General features: G+C 38.3%; 1 protein-coding gene across 1 annotated transcript in view; it reads right to left on the bottom strand.

Moving 5' to 3' along the window:
- LOC129741905 (uncharacterized protein K02A2.6-like) overlaps nt 1–11,227 on the bottom strand; it is a 56,826-nt gene extending 45,599 nt beyond the window's left edge. The window contains exons 1-2 of the mRNA XM_055733719.1: nt 11,224–11,227; nt 4,518–4,746 (exon numbers count right to left, since the gene is read on the bottom strand). Of these exons, the coding sequence (XP_055589694.1) occupies nt 4,518–4,746; nt 11,224–11,227 (233 nt within the window). The remainder of the gene's footprint in view (nt 1–4,517; nt 4,747–11,223) is intronic.
- Nucleotides 11,228–16,104: the final 4,877 nt, after the last annotated feature.

The raw sequence follows: 16,104 nt of genomic DNA, 5'->3' as shown, positions 1-16,104 counted from the left end.
ATTGTCATATAAATATTCTAAATGTGCAATCATATTGTAGATAAGATGTTCAAAACAAATAATCGGTCATCATAAAAAAATCAAATGAGTTTAGGAGTTTCAACAAAGATCTCAGGTTCCCAAAATTTAGAAAACCATGACACTTAAAAAACAACGCAAGACTTGAAAATGTCAATAAAGTGGATCTCTTGCATTGAAAACCATTTGAATTCCGGATATTAACTTGAGTAAGACTAATTTTAAAATAAATGAACATCAAAATTAATAGTAGAAAATTTCAGTTAGAAAATTTTCAATTTGAATTTCTAATCTAAAGTAGAAATTGGAATGAAAATTCAATAAAGAATCTCAGTATGGCTGAATGGACCAATTTAAGCTACTTAAGCATTATTTCTTCTTATTTTCCTTTGCAAATTTCAAAATCGATGAAAAAAACTTTGTTGACAACAATACTTAAAACTTCTTAAATCTAATGTAAGCTATTGTTTTGTTGTTGTATGAAGTTTTTTTTAAATGCCTTCTTTAATTGTGTTTTGTTCATTGTTTCGTTTACAACTTCACTTTGATAATTGTATTTGTACATCATTTGATTAGAAGGTCAATGTTTTGCATAGTCTTTGTCATAAAGTTTAATCTATCTAATATACAAAAATGGGAGCGTTTTCTTTGGAACGCCATCACGTAAAAATGGACAGTTGGAATGAAGTTAAATTTGGTATCCAGGGTATTTTTGGATAGAGATTGTTTGTATAATAGCCTCAAGAATATCACTTTTTATAGAAGGCTACCATACAAAATTATTTTTAAAACGGACACAATGCGAATAGTTTTATTTCACGAGCACGGAGAAGTTCAAGATGATGTGAAACATTTTTCAACGATTTACTAAGAAAAAAGTAAAACGAAGTCTACCGGGTCAAATAGTATGTATATATGAAAAAATAAATTTAAACATGTTTGTCTGTCTGTCTCTTCCCCATAGACTCCGAAACTACTGAACTTTTGTGGCCAGGGAAGGTTTATAATATGGTTTGAGATTCCTCTCTCTCACTGGAAGGGGGGGGGGGGGGGGAAGGGGTCTCTCAAAGAAAAGATAAATGTTTGCATAGCTCGAAAACTGATCAACCAAATTAAACCAATTTTGGCATGAGATGGTATTTTGGTAACAGAAATGTTTCTATGAATATTAGTTACCACTTATTCTTTCCAATGGGGAGATAGGAAGGGGGGAGGGGGCTCTCTTACTATTTTTACGTAACTCCAGAACTAATGAAGATAATGGAACCAAATTTGGTATGGGAGGGTATTTGGGTAAGAGAATTGGTGCTATGACTTTGTCAGACCCCCTCCCCCTTCTTCCAGTGAGGATACAGGAAAAAATAAGGAGGGCTTCGATATCTTTTAAATTTCATAACTTGGAAACTATTCAAGCAAATCTGACCAAATTTGGCTTGAAAAGGTATGATGATTCTATGAATATCTTATGCCCCTTGCTTCTTTCAGAGGGGAAATATAAAGCAAAGGGCTTCATTGGGATTTTCAGCATAACTGGAAAACTAACCAAGCAAATTGAACGAAGTTTAGTATGGGGAGGAATATGAATACGAGTAATGTTATTATGATATTCTGAGAACCTTCTGTTTTTCGATGGTAAAATTTGAGCGAAGAATATACAATATACATACAATTTTTGAACATTACTAGAGAACTTATCCAGCGAGTGGAACCAAATTAAACTTGGTAGGGTACTTGAGTATGAATAATATTTCTACGAATATGTAGTACTACTGCCTCCTTCCAGTGGGGTGATTAAAAGGAGATAGGGAATTTAATTGGGGATAAAGTTAGGGAAGAGGAAAGCTCCCATCTAATTGTCTTGCATAAACCAAGAGTTAATCTAACATATGGAACCAATTTTGTCATGGGAGATCTATAAGGTACAGGAAATGGGTCTATGATTATTAGAAACATCACTCTTCTTCCAGGGGGTTGTATTACTTAAGAACATATCAACCAATGGAATCAAATCTGATAGAATTTTTTATTGCGAAAAATGGGATCTTTCCAGCAGTTGCAGATAAGAAGGAGAAAGGTGGCTGCCATACTATTTTTGGCATAAATAGAGTACTTATTAATCAATGCAGACCATAGAAAATGAGAGAGGTTATTTTTGTACGTATAATTTTATACCCTCACTTTAATCTCTCTTACTTTTAGAAAAAGGGAACAAAATGTAACGTTATTTAGATACTAAAGATGTGTCTATAATAGTTCGTGAGCGATTCCCACAAAGGAAGGGGGGAGGAGTAATGATTCCAAATCAGTAAAACATTAAATTTGGAATAAATTAAGAATCAATGTGAAGTTTATTAAATCAGAGCAAAAATTGCAGATCTTTAGAACTTATTTTAAGGTCAAGATTCAGAAAATTAGATTAAATCATATTCATGGTGCGATTCGATACTCCTTTTTCAGCTTTTATTAAAAACGTTTACTTCAGAATTATGTTGTAAATAAATTCAAAATGATGCTTAAAAAACAAATTTAAATAATTTCCTAAAATTTTATAAATTTTTGGAAAGTACAGCAAAGCACACCGGGACAGCTAGTGTAGAATAATGTGTAACAAAAATTGTTTTTGAACAGATTCGAGACGTTACTCGTGAATATTTGAATACGGACTCTTAATGATGCTGCAATACTCGAATATCAAACAATCATAAGACATATAAAGAGTCTTTTTGGTGAATGGAGCTTGAAAGTGTTTGTTGAATCGATTAACAAACCCTAGGATGCAGATTGTTATGATGTTCTACAAACGTGAGTTTTAAATATACGTCGAGATCTCTTAAAATTTTCCATTTTTTTACTGGTTGACTGCCGTATTTTGTTTTATGTTTCTTTATAGGGTTGCCTTTTTATAACATTCAATTAAAGTAGAGTTTTGTTGTACCATTTAAAGAAAGCATTGATTTCGTTTTGAAGTGTTTCAACATTTTTGGTTGTTTTTATTTTCAGAAAAAGTTTAAAAATATCGGCATATTTTAGCTATTCAATCCGATTTAGAATAAAGGAAATATCATTTACAGTATGAAAAGGAGAGGTCCTAAATGAGACCTCTGAGGCATACCTGAGGTTTCAACTACCGATTTGGATATTTCGATGCGAAAACAAACAATTTATGTACGATCGATTAAGTATGATTGTAACCAGGTGAGAAGATTAGATGGATAAATAATCTCAACATGAACACCTTTTCTCATGGAATCGATAACGGTTGTTACGAATTCTAGAAGATTTGATGCAGTATGGCGTCCTTTGAAGTAAGCATGATGTTTGCTCGTTATAAATTGTTTTACTTATTAATTTCAAGAATTTGGGGATGCAAGACAAAATAGCTATTCCTCGAGAATTTCGTACAGCTGATTTTTTTTCTGATTTGAAAATTTTAATAAAAAATGATTTATACTTTTCCATTACTTCACGGCATATTTAAAAGAATCAGGAGAGGTTCGGTCAATTCGGTCGTCAAATTTTTCAGGAAACATGGGAAAAGTTCATCAGACCCTGTTCAATTAGAAGCATCAAGTTTTTCAAGCCTCCGTTAACATTATTGTAATCAATTTCATTGACTTTAATGTCACACGCTAAATCTGGAATAAATGAAAAGCATTCTCTATCTCGGTCAATCTCTGTGAAAGAGGTGTACACACTTCTTGAAAAAAGTTGCAAATAAGAAACAAATTTCCAGCGAATTATTTCAAATGTTACCGTCTGGAAAGTTTGAATTTTTCATCTGCGTTTTGTTAAAGCCAATGAACATGTTACCACACGTCCAGAGGGGACGGGGTCTAAGCCCTCGGATCCCTGGTCGTTCCTCTGGGGATCAGTGAGGATGGGTACACATGACCTTCTTCTCGACTGGCTAGCTCGATCTGGAGTGTCGCGAAGGACCTCAAGGTCGGCTTTGAACCTACTACCGTTACCCCAGACTCGGATGTGATGTAGAAAGAAACGGAATACAATGATTTTCAAGATTTTAAAGTGTATTTATTGTGTGTTCATAAGTTTTGTGTCGTGTGAAGTGTAGTGTGTAAAGTGTGTCACGTGGTTACTCACGACGTGCTTTGCAGGCCTGCGGCAGGAACAGTGGCGATGATGCTGATGGATGGCGGGATGAACGATGGACTGAGTGGGCGGCTTTTGGGCGGAAATCGGATGCTCGGAACCTGTGAGGCTCCCCTGAGCCGTATTTGGTATGCTCGGAATGGCTTGGTACAAAACCCCAACGGCTGGCAAACGACTTGGCGCTCGCTATGGCTAGGCGATCGCTGGCTGACTTCTGGCATGCGAACGGACGGATTTGGTTGGCTTAGCAGACTACGGTGTATGCTCGTGAAAGCATTGGCGAGGGTTCACTGAGCAGTCGCGTGATCCGGACCTTCAGTGGTATATGGCGGCTGATTTAGGTGGATCGAGGTCACTGGCACATTATAACGTCACCAATCTGAACCTACGCGAACAATCGCTTCGCAATCCAAAGATTGCCCCTGGATTCACCCTCCGGTTGGCTTTGAGCTGTGAATTCGGGCTGGTGGCTCACTAACTTTTCGTTCTGCTCGATTCGACCTTTCGACACGAGGCGAATCCCTTGACCGTCGAGACCAAAAGAAAGAGACCTCTCGATTTCCTCTTTTTGGCCAGTCATCCGTTGATCGTCATCCCATCCACTGAACTGTATTTCGCCTTGACGTTTAAGTGTGATGTTATATTTGTGATGTTTATCTTGTATACTACTGTTTTCGCCCTATTTACTAAGCCTAATTGGATTCAAATTTGAAATAAATTGCTTAACCTAGACATTCATTAAATAAATAAATGAAAAAGTTAACATTGAACTAGAAAAGAAACAAATCTCAACGTACACGAAGACAATTGTTACAAAAGGTAACAAACATTTTTGCGTTTTGTTAAAAATCTTTTTCAATTTCGTTATTGTTTTTTTCAAAAGAACTTTTTATACATGAATTGAGCTAACTAGTTGAATAAATTTATATAACTTTGAAGATTTGTGGGACTCCTGTCTCTTTTGGAGACTTTATGAGCTTTTTGCTTTCTATTTTGTAAGTTTTTCAAATCTTAATTAAACCAGACAGGATGTTAAGAGCTGTACGAACGTCTTTTTATATTTGAAGGTACATAACTTGTTATTAGATTAATCATTATGTTTTATAAAATTTCTACTGCTGTATCAACATTTCCTTCATCCTTCACTACACTTGACCACTCTATATTAATGAGTGTTGGTTTCAGAAGTCCGAAATTCGAATTTATATAGTCTGGAATTTCCTTGTTCTACATGTTTAGAGGTTTGGCACAGTTATGGATAAAGTGCGAGCATACGATCGCTGTGTGAAATGCTTACTTTTTCCATAGTGGATCAACCGATTGATTTAGACAAAAGTCTTCTGTACAGTTAGTAAATAATAGATGAGAATAAGTATTGTTACTATTCTCAACATGTTTCACTTGATTTAAGTCAAAAATAGAAGTTTTTTTTTCTAATTGTAAACTTTCATTCTCGCCTACGACTGGATGTAGTTTTGTTTGATTTCCGTCATCCAAAATAAAGTCAGCGATACGTTTTTTAAAATTGACATAAATGAAAAATTTTGCTTCTATCTGTTCAGCCAATGTATTTTTAAAGAATTTGAAAAAATAATTCAAAATAATGTGGAGTGGAATATTCAGGTGGAAAGCACACGGAAATACAAATGTGCACTGCCTTTGCTAATGATGCTTTCACAAAGATATAATAAAATTCAGTTGGTGTATGTTTGCGTTGTAATTTCTTCTAAGGGAAAGATCAAATTTATGCCGCCACCTGACTTTTTTTTAGACAATGCTAAAATTCTATCGCAGTAGAGCATTTTAATATCTGAACCGAAAATTTCTTTACTGTTTACGCTAGCGTCCAAGCTAGTTTCAGTGAAGGGAAGAGTTTGAAAAGCGAAAGCTTAGAGTTTGAAAATAATTTCCTTCATTTTTACCGCGCTTTTCATATGGCAAGCATTTTGGCAACTAGCTTTTAATTCATTCATGCATCTGTGCAGATTTTATCTGAACAATTATTGAATAAACAGAACAATTAAATAAAGCTGACAGAAGATGTAACATTTGAAAAAAATCGTCTTATTAGGACTTTTTTCATTCGTAGCTGGCCAAACATGATTTTCTTAACCATATTGAATGAGTTTTCAAATTTTCAGAAAAAAGAATCCTTAACCTATCAAACAAATTTTACGTCATAAAAATTTGTCAAAATTTGTGGCCACAAGAACGAACACAGGCTATACAGTTTGAAAAAAGTTCACATATATTTCAAGAGTTTCTACATTTTTCGATTAAAATAAACAAAAATTCATTACTAGGCCGGATAAACTAAAAAAATATTTCTGTAAAACACTTTTGTATGGAATCATTTGAAGAAACATTGGCACAATAAATGTAAACTGCAAGTCCTTCAAACGGATGGACAATTTCGAACAAAATGGCAACGTATCCACTTTAAAATGCTCAAGAGAAAGTGAAAAGATCAACCAAGAAAATTGTATACTGATTGAGATGCAGTGAAATGACACTGGAAAGAATAACTCAAAATTTCAGCTATTTGGAAGTGTTCATTTTCCACCTCACAGGTGTGCAGAAGAAAGAGAGTAGTGAGTGACTTTGTTTCCTGTATGCAAACGAGGCTAGTTCTTATCGGTCACCAATATCGCTAACTTCAGTTAGTTTACTACAGATGAAAAAAAATATGCGAATTCAGGAATTAAAACCAAGAGAATGAATTTTGTTGAACTAACGTTCTGGTATTGAAAGCTTAGTAGGGTTTATTAACTAGCGATTTGACAGCTGTTCCAGCCATATACCGTTTAGGGATGCTGTTTACTTTCTTAGCGAACAGTGGGTTTGTCGCTTAAAAATGTGACATTTCGTTGAAGTCTTTTGATGAAAAACTGGAATTTAACGAAATCATTTATTGCTTTCCAAATAGTAATTGGGACAAAGAGTGTTTGAAATAATATAAAATTGGGACATTTTGTTTGTTTTTATTTTAGTATACACTTAAAACATTTTTATAACACAGACAGAACGTGAACTGAAAAATAAGCTCGAGAGACAAAAAACAGCACAACATAATTTACGCGATGCAAATCTAACGAAACTACCACCTGAGTTGGGAGAAGATCTTAAACGATGCAGAAAGTCACTCAAAAGTTTCAGCGCGCAAAAACAACGACAACATCGCTCGGACAAACCATGCTGCATGTGCCAGAACCTGGTCACGACATTTGATCTGGAAACGATAGACAACTCCCCTTGGCGGTCAGTAATATGCTTTCTCGCTGCTCTCATCGGTCGGAGCTTAGGTCGGACTTTGTGGTAAAGTTACAAAAAAAGTAACAACCAAGATTATGGTGCGTGTGTGTGATGCATTTCCTTTCCATCATCCTAGATCGTAGACAAGGGTCCTAAGTCTTCAAGTGAACTGCTTTTTCTTTCTCCCGCAATCAAGTTAAATTGTTGGCCGTTGCGCGAATGGATTTGAAGAAAAACTGGCTAAGAAAAGCGAGGTAGACGAAGGTCCATTCGATGGATGGGTTCGCATTCTTTGAGATCTGGTTTTAATTTTTGCGCTGGGTGTAGAAAATTGCTGTAAGAGATCTAATTATCACCGCGGGAAAACTCGTTTTCAAACTTAACTGAGAGCTGACAGAGCTTTGTTGGGATGAAATATATTTAGCGAACTCTGTCAAAACGCTGTATTGATTCACCCTACTCTAAAGTACAAAATATTTTACAAACATTTGTAGTCAGTGTTTTGTAATTTGGACTGAGATTTAAAAAAAAAATGTTTCCTTAAAATTACACTTCATTCATTCATCCTGAAAATTGTCAACTCATCGAGCGCTCCAACGGTCATCAATTATAATCCAGTTCACTCGAGCCAAGAGCAGCGCCGGCAAATATGCAGGTCACAGCGCATTAAATTAATGCTATGCGCGAGATGAAAATATGCGATACTTTGCCTCTCGGGAGCAGACTGGCCCATCCGGGAGGGCTGCTTCACGACTTTCCATTCGGGCGGAACATAGTATGAAAAAAAAACCAAATGGTATTAAGAATACTCTGGAAGCGATAGAGCATGTTTTTTTCTCTCCTGTTGCTTCCACCCGAAGCAGCAGAAGATCAATGCAAGGGGCCGGTCCGGTAATGTGAGTGTAGAAAATAGTTTTAAATAGCCTATCAGCTTTCCTCTGGCGGCCGATGCTGCCTGTTGGAAATTTCTGACCCCGGATCGATAGGATCCAACTGCAATTAGTCTGCGTTGTAAATGCCGTGGCAATGTTTTTAGTTAGAGAGACCTATTTCTGAAGGGATGCTGTGATCTTTTTTTCTGCCCCATGATTGCTTGTTTGATTAACCAATATTATGGAGATCAATGATTAGTGAAACATGACTCAAGAAAGTGGTCCGATTGGTGAAGCAATTAAGTTGCGTCTTTAGAATTTTCACATCCAACGAAGTTATCCTAAGAGTTCATTCTTTTTTCCTTTCAAAATAAGAAATATTTTTGATTCCGCCAATCAACGAAAATATTTATTTTGAAATTTAGTTATTCAAAAACCAAAGTCCATCGCTTATAAAGCGTTCAAATTCCAAAAGCAACTGAAAATCTCATCAACTGCTATGATGAATTTTTTCAACAACAAACTGACCATCTTCAAGCGCTCAGATAGATTAATGGTTTGTCGGTCCAGGCGTAGCGAAAAAAAACTAGAATGCAGCAAGAAGGTGAATGAGCAGCAGCAGAAAAAAACATAACCGGATGGAAATACAGTTATTAATCGCAACTTGCAGAACGACTTCCAGCGTCGATTTACTCCACTTAAACGCATTTGACGGAGTATCAGTAGTTGGAGGTGACCGAAGGTGCGCGGTACCAGGTATGCTCACCAATTGTTACTTTGTCCTGTCGGTTGAAATTTCTACTGGTTTGTGACGACAGAAAAGATTATGCATTCCCCGTTCTTATTTTCAGATAAGTTTTTGGACATAAATTTCGAAGACAGACTGTGAACAAAGATTTTATTTTCATATAAATGTTGTTTTAGGGATGAATCATAGCAGAGGTTGAAAATCCCGTATAAAAAAAAATAAAAAAATATCAATGTTGACTATATAAATTTTTTACTCAAGTAATACGTAAATAAAATTTATTTTATTTTTTTTTTAGAAAAACTTGTCTCAAAACGCATGCAGTACAATCTTTAATCATTCTGGGATATAAGAGGATCATTTTTTGTCGTCACGATACACGAAGTGACGTACTCACGGTAAGAAGATGAAAAAAAAAAAGATCTCTCTTAAGACGTAGTTATCAATTAATATTCGGGAGTACTCTATTATATTCATGTCACGATAGAACTTGAGTCTCAAATGCTGCATTTATCGATCTCTTTCATTTAAAGTAACCATAAGACTGACTTGATTTGGGATATATTTTGAATTTCTCAAAACCTGTAGTCTAAAACGTTTCGTATTGGTTCAAAACTCATCAATGAATTTTTCTGAATTTTTAAGTAACACATGAGTTAATTTTAACTTTTAGGTTTGTGTGGAAAAATGGAATATTTTGTACGAAAAAATCAACTTCATTTTAGTTTTTTTCTGTGCATCCGAGTCTGCTAATGAACTTTATGCCTATTTATAAATCATTTAATGAAAATTTTTTACTGAACAACGTAGTCCGATGACCATAACTTCGTATCTCATTTGACAAAAAAGTTATTAGGTGTTGAAAGGGGGCATGACTTTTGGCATTGAAATACAATATATTTAATTGATATCACTGCTGGGTGCCTAGCGAGGTACGTATTGCATAACTACTTTTCATGCAAAACATTGAGAGTCACCAGAGTCTGCTCTTGATAAACTCGTAAATGTTATCAATCTTTACAATAATCTGATTGAGAAATACTCTAGAAAAGTTTAAATTTAATCTAGAGTAAAATGTTTCTGCCCTTGGATAGAGTTCAATGCCTGGAGGTTGCTCAAAGTCAAAAACAATCTTCTAGCACGATGTAGCGGCCATCCACACGATTTTTGGCTCCAAAAATTACTTGTACAGGTACATCAAAAAGTACGACAAGCCAAAATGTTAGCTAAACCGGGTCACTACAGATCTCTTTTCCAGTCCTGAAATTAAAAAGCAATGTGGAAAACAATAAATGTTCTGACCAATAGAAAACATGTGCAAACAAACACACTGAACATAAAAAACACCCACCAATAATCCTTTGTCAGTTGCCAGTCACTTCAACGAGTTTTTTTGGTAAAAGTAGGACCCCAGGCCATTGGTTTCGCAGCTTTCGTCACGGGCGGTCGTGTTTTTGGTTCGCTCTAGCAAGTGTATCGCGAAAGTAAGAACGTGCGAAAAAAGGTTTGCCCGGTACATCCGGATGTGTATTCCGTCAGGGTGTCGTTCGTGAAGTGAAATCGCCGAGTGAAGTGAAGTGCTGTAAAGGAGTTTGACTCGAATTAGGCCAGCTATTGGTTCAGTAACCAAGACTGGCTAGTTATCACAGTCGGTGTCCATTTTGGCCATCATCATTATTCTCGAAGACAATAGGCTGCTCTGGATACCTTCGTCTACAACCTGCTAAGGAGAGACACAAAACCACGTTGTGTGTTCGGCAGCAGATTGGCACACGGTGTGCCGAAAATAAGTATCTTTAACAAATAATAATTGGTTTTGGTTTTTTTTTCTCTCTTAAGTTTATTTTCTCTTATCTTTTTTCCTGTTTCCTGTTTACTTTTATTTTTCGTAAAGAGATATATAGTAATAGTTTCTTTTAAAAACCAAATTTTGGCTGAGCCATAGAGATTTTGTTCTCCACTATCGCCCATCAGATTCGATCGTTCCTAACTGATGGATGACGGCGACGAGGGGGTCAATGATCCCTCTTTTCAGAAGGTAATCATCTCGAAAGAGGTGATTTCCGACCACACCCTAGAAAAGGCTCCCCTTACTGACCAAGAAATGACAACCTCTCCATCCGCAAACGATCTCTCTTCTACTATTAAAGCAAACTCTGTTTCTCGAGCTGATGAACCTGTTGTACCCCCTTTCCAGTTCGGCAACTCCCTTACTCCCCGTACCCATTTCCCATCTTTTGTCGCCCAAAACAATTTCAACCTCTCTGGTGAAAAGGCACCCCTTGAGCCTACCCCTCGTCGCCGGGTTTACCAAAATGGATCAAAGGGGCCTTGGGTGGTATACTTCCGGCCCAAACCTAACGGGAAACCCCTCAATATAGTAAATATCTCCCGAGACCTTGACCGATCATTTCCCTCCGTGATTAGATATGAATCTATGAGGCGGAATAAGATGCGCGTTGTCGTGGGCAACCTGAAGGAAGCAAATGCCATTGCTACCTGCGAGAAGTTCACAATTGAATACCGCGTTTACGTTCCCGCTCGTGAGGTGGAGATAAGCGGGGTGGTGACCGAAGAAGGTTTGAACGTCACTGATCTGGTAGCATCCGGAGTCGGTCGTTTCAAGGACCCCGGACTACCAACGGTCAAGGTGTTGGATGCATACCAGCTAAAGACTGCCAAAGACGAGGGGGAAAAACGAACTTTTTCCCTGTCAAACTCTTTTCGAATCACCTTTTCCGGAACTGCTCTCCCTGACTACCTCACGATCGGGAAGGTTCGTCTACCTGTGAGACTTTATGTACCTTCGGTCATGTATTGTCAGAATTGCAAACAGTTGGATCATACGGCCGCCTACTGTTGCAATCAGGCGCGTTGCTCCAAATGCAATGAGAGGCATTCAGAAGCCTCCTGTGAGGTAAACACAGAGAGTAAATGTCTTTATTGTGACGGGGCTTCAATTCATGCTCTCTCGGCGTGTCCGAAGTACATATCGCGCCGGGAAAAAATCAAGACTTCTTTGAAACATCGTACAGAAATGTCGTACAGAGACATGGTTTTAAAGTCTTTGCCAATTGTTACAGAAAATCAGTATGACCTTCTAAACGAAGATGAGTCCGAAGGGGAGGGCCCATGTGAAGGTTCATCCACTGAGCCATTATCAAACCGAATAGCTGCACAGGCTCCAAAAAGAAAACATTCTACCAGCAAACAACCCAGAATGACTGCCACCAAAACATTTAAAAATCCTCTGAGTGGAAATAGATCTTCCGTTACTTCTATGCAAAGTCCTCCAGGCTTCAACCCTTCCCTGAAGGATTTTCCTCCACTTTCTGGGAAGTCAAAAACCCAGGCTCCCGTTCAAAATTCAGAGCCATCAGTAGATTTCAGAAATGCATCAATTTCCAAAGAAACCACATCTGATCCATCGTCGAAAGGTTTTCCCAGCTTTTCGGCTGATGGTAAGATGAAATTCTCGGAAATTGTTGCATTTATCCTAGACTTTTTCAGCGTACCAGCAGGATGGAGGAATATGATCAATATTTTTGTACCCCTTTTGAGAGAAATTTTAAAAAAGAAAGCTCTCACCATGACCCTCATTTCAGAAACAATTTCTCTTGATGGCTAATTCATTCAATGAGGGAAGAGAAACTGTTTCTGTATTACAATGGAACTGCAGAAGTATTCTACCAAAATTCGACTCTTTAAAAGCTTTGGTACACAATTTAAATTGTGATGTATTCGCCTTATGCGAAACTTGGCTTTCCCCGAACATAGATTTCAACTTCCACAGCCACAACATAATTCGCCTTGATCGTGATGGTCAAAGAGGGGGTGGCGTTCTTTTGGGGATCAAGAAATGCCACTCTTTCTATCGTATTCCACTACAACCATCTCCAGGTATTGAAGTCGTCAGTTGCCAAGCTAGAATTAAAGGCCAAGACCTTTGCCTAGCCTCGGTATATATTCCGCCAAATTCAAGAGTGAGCCGGAACCAATTGGCGAATATTGTTTCACTTCTCCCAGAACCCCGGTTAGTTCTGGGGGATTTCAACTCCCATGGCGTGGGCTGGGGTAGCTCACGTGATGATGATCGCGCTAATATCATTTACGAACTGTGCGACGACTTCTATATGACAATTTTGAATAATGGAGAAGTGACTCGAATTGATGGATCCCGTTCACAGCACAGTGTTTTAGATATTTCTCTAGCTTCTTCCTCTCTGAGTTTGGATTGTACGTGGAAGGTAATCCAAGATCCTCAGGGAAGCGATCATTTGCCTATCAATATTTCTATCATCAGTGGTCGTAGTTCACCCGAAGATATCAACATTCCTTGTGACCTCACAAAGAATATTGATTGGAAAAAGTATGCATCGGAAGTTAGCGAAGCCGTCGACTCAACCCACGAACTTCCTCCTGAGGAGGAGTATTGTTTTATTTCCACAACGATTGTAGAATGTGCAATCAAGGCACAAGTCAGGCGGAACGGAAATTCGAGAATCGTCGGACGGCCTCCAACTCCGTGGTGGGATGGAGAGTGCTCGCGCGTTAGAATTGAAAAGTGCAAGGCGTTTGTCGAGTTTCGCAGAACCGGATTGCCAGAGAAGTTCAAACGTTACTTGGCTTTGGAACGTAAGTTCAAGAACTTGATCAGGGCCAAGAAACGTGGGTATTGGAGGCGATTCGTTGATGGGTTATCTCGAGAAACGTCTCTACACACTCTTTGGAGAACAGCACGAAACATGCGGAATCACATTCCTTCGAACGAAAGTGAGGAAAGCTCAAGTCGATGGCTAATTCAGTTCGCTAAAAAAGTCTGCCCAGACGCAGCATCAGCTCAGAAAACGTATCAGATAATAGAGAATATTCACGGAACGGAAATATTCTCGATGATCGAACTTTCACTTGCGCTCTGGTCTTGCAACAATTCAGCTCCCGGACTGGACAGAATCAAATTCAACCTGTTGAAGAATCTGCCAGATTCCGCTAAAAAACGTTTATTGAATTTATTCAATAAGTGTTTGGAGATGAACTTTGTTCCGCATGACTGGAGACAAGTGAAAGTCATCGCCATCCGAAAACCGGGAAAACCAGCTTCCGATTACAATTCGTATAGGCCGATTGCAATGCTCTCGTGTCTCCGGAAATTGCTCGAAAAAATGATTCTCTTTCGGCTGGATAAATGGGTTGAATCAAACAATCTGTTATCGAGTACACAATATGGATTCCGTAGAAACAAGGGTACGAACGATTGTCTAGCGTTGCTTTCATCAGAAATTCAATTGGCGTTTGCCCAAAAAGAACAGATGGCTGCTGTATTTCTAGACATCAAGGGGGCATTCGATTCGGTGTCCATAGAAGTGCTGTTTAGCAATCTTAATTCTTGCGGACTTTCGCCAATATTAAGTAATTTCCTTTATAACTTGTTGTCTGAAAAATTTATGCATTTTAGTCATGGAGAAACCAAAGTTGAACGAATTAGTTACATGGGTCTACCCCAAGGCTCATGTTTAAGCCCCCTGCTATACAACTTTTATGTTCGAGAAATCGACAGTTGTATGGCAGAAAATTGCACGCTTAGACAGCTTGCGGATGACTGTGTTGTTCATATCACAGGTAAAAAAGACACCCAAATTAAACCTCCTTTGCAAGAAACTCTAAACAATTTATCACACTGGGCCAGGAATCTAGGTATCGAGTTTTCACCTAGTAAAACCGAGTTAGTAGTTTTTTCAAGGAAGCATTCCCCTCCTCAAATAGAGCTCCTTATGATGGGTAGAACTCTAACTCAATCTCTTAGCTTTAAATATTTGGGTGTCTGGTTCGACTCTAAATGCCTCTGGGGAAAACATATTAGGTACTTGACTCAAAAATGCCAAAAGAGAATCAATTTTCTTCGAACGATTACTGGAACCTGGTGGGGTGCTCATCCACAGGACCTCATCAGGTTGTACCAAACAACGATACTGTCGGTCATAGAATACGGGAGCTTTTGCTTTGGGTCCGCCGCGAAAACCCACCTGATCAAACTGGAACGAATACAGTATCGTTGTTTGCGTATTGCCATGGGTTGTATGCAATCGACACATACGATGAGTCTCGAAATACTGGCGGGAGTAATGCCGTTAAAATACAGGTTTTTCGATTTATCGCTACGTTTCCTAATCCGAAGTGAAACTATGAATCCTCTGGTGATAGAAAATTTTGAAAGGCTTTTGAATATTAATCCGCAAATCAGATATATGAACATTTATCATACATTTATCCAACTAGATATTAGTAGTTCTTTAATTAATTCGGACACGAGTCACTTCTACCCGATTAGCAGTCCATTGATAAAATTCGATCTGTCCATGACCGATGACATCCGTGGAATTCCAGATCACGTCCGACCCAACGTCATTCCTTCAATCTTTGCATCAAAAGTTCGTGAAATTGATCCTATAAAAATGTTCTTTACTGATGGTTCTAGAATCGACGGTGCGACTGGCTTCGCATTGTACAATGAGCGCTTTGAAGCTTCGTTCAAGCTTCGAGAGCCATGCTCCGTTTACACTGCTGAGCTAGCCGCCATTTACTGCACCTTGGAACACATTCGCACACTACCCGTAGACCACTATTTCATCTACTCGGATAGTCTCAGCTCCGTTGAGGCGATCCGATCGATGAAACTGATGAAGCGTTCTTCCCATTTCCTGCTGGAAATTTCAGGGATATTGGGCGCTCTGATCGAAAATTCGTACAGGATTACCTTAGCTTGGATCCCGTCTCATTGTCTTATACAAGGCAATGAGAAGGCGGACTCATTGGCTAAGGTGGGCGCGTTACAAGGTGAAATCTTTGAGAGGATCATAACTTACAATGAATTTTTCTCAATACCTCGCAATTTGGCGATTAAATCTTGGCAGTCTAGCTGGGATAATGGCACACTGGGACGTTGGCTCCATACGATTATCCCTAAGGTTCCGACGAAGGCATGGTTTAAGCATTTTAACCTGAGTCGCGATTTCATTCGCGTGGTTTCTCGGCTCATGTCAAATCACTACCGGCTTGACGCGCATTTATTTCGTGTAGGTCTCGCAGCTACCAATGTTTGTGTTT

This window comes from Uranotaenia lowii, chromosome 2 (genome assembly GCF_029784155.1).
Source record: "Uranotaenia lowii strain MFRU-FL chromosome 2, ASM2978415v1, whole genome shotgun sequence".
Lineage (NCBI taxonomy): Eukaryota > Metazoa > Arthropoda > Insecta > Diptera > Culicidae > Uranotaenia > Uranotaenia lowii.
Note: the sequence above shows the minus strand (reverse complement) of the source record. Positions and strands in the feature narration are given on the sequence as shown.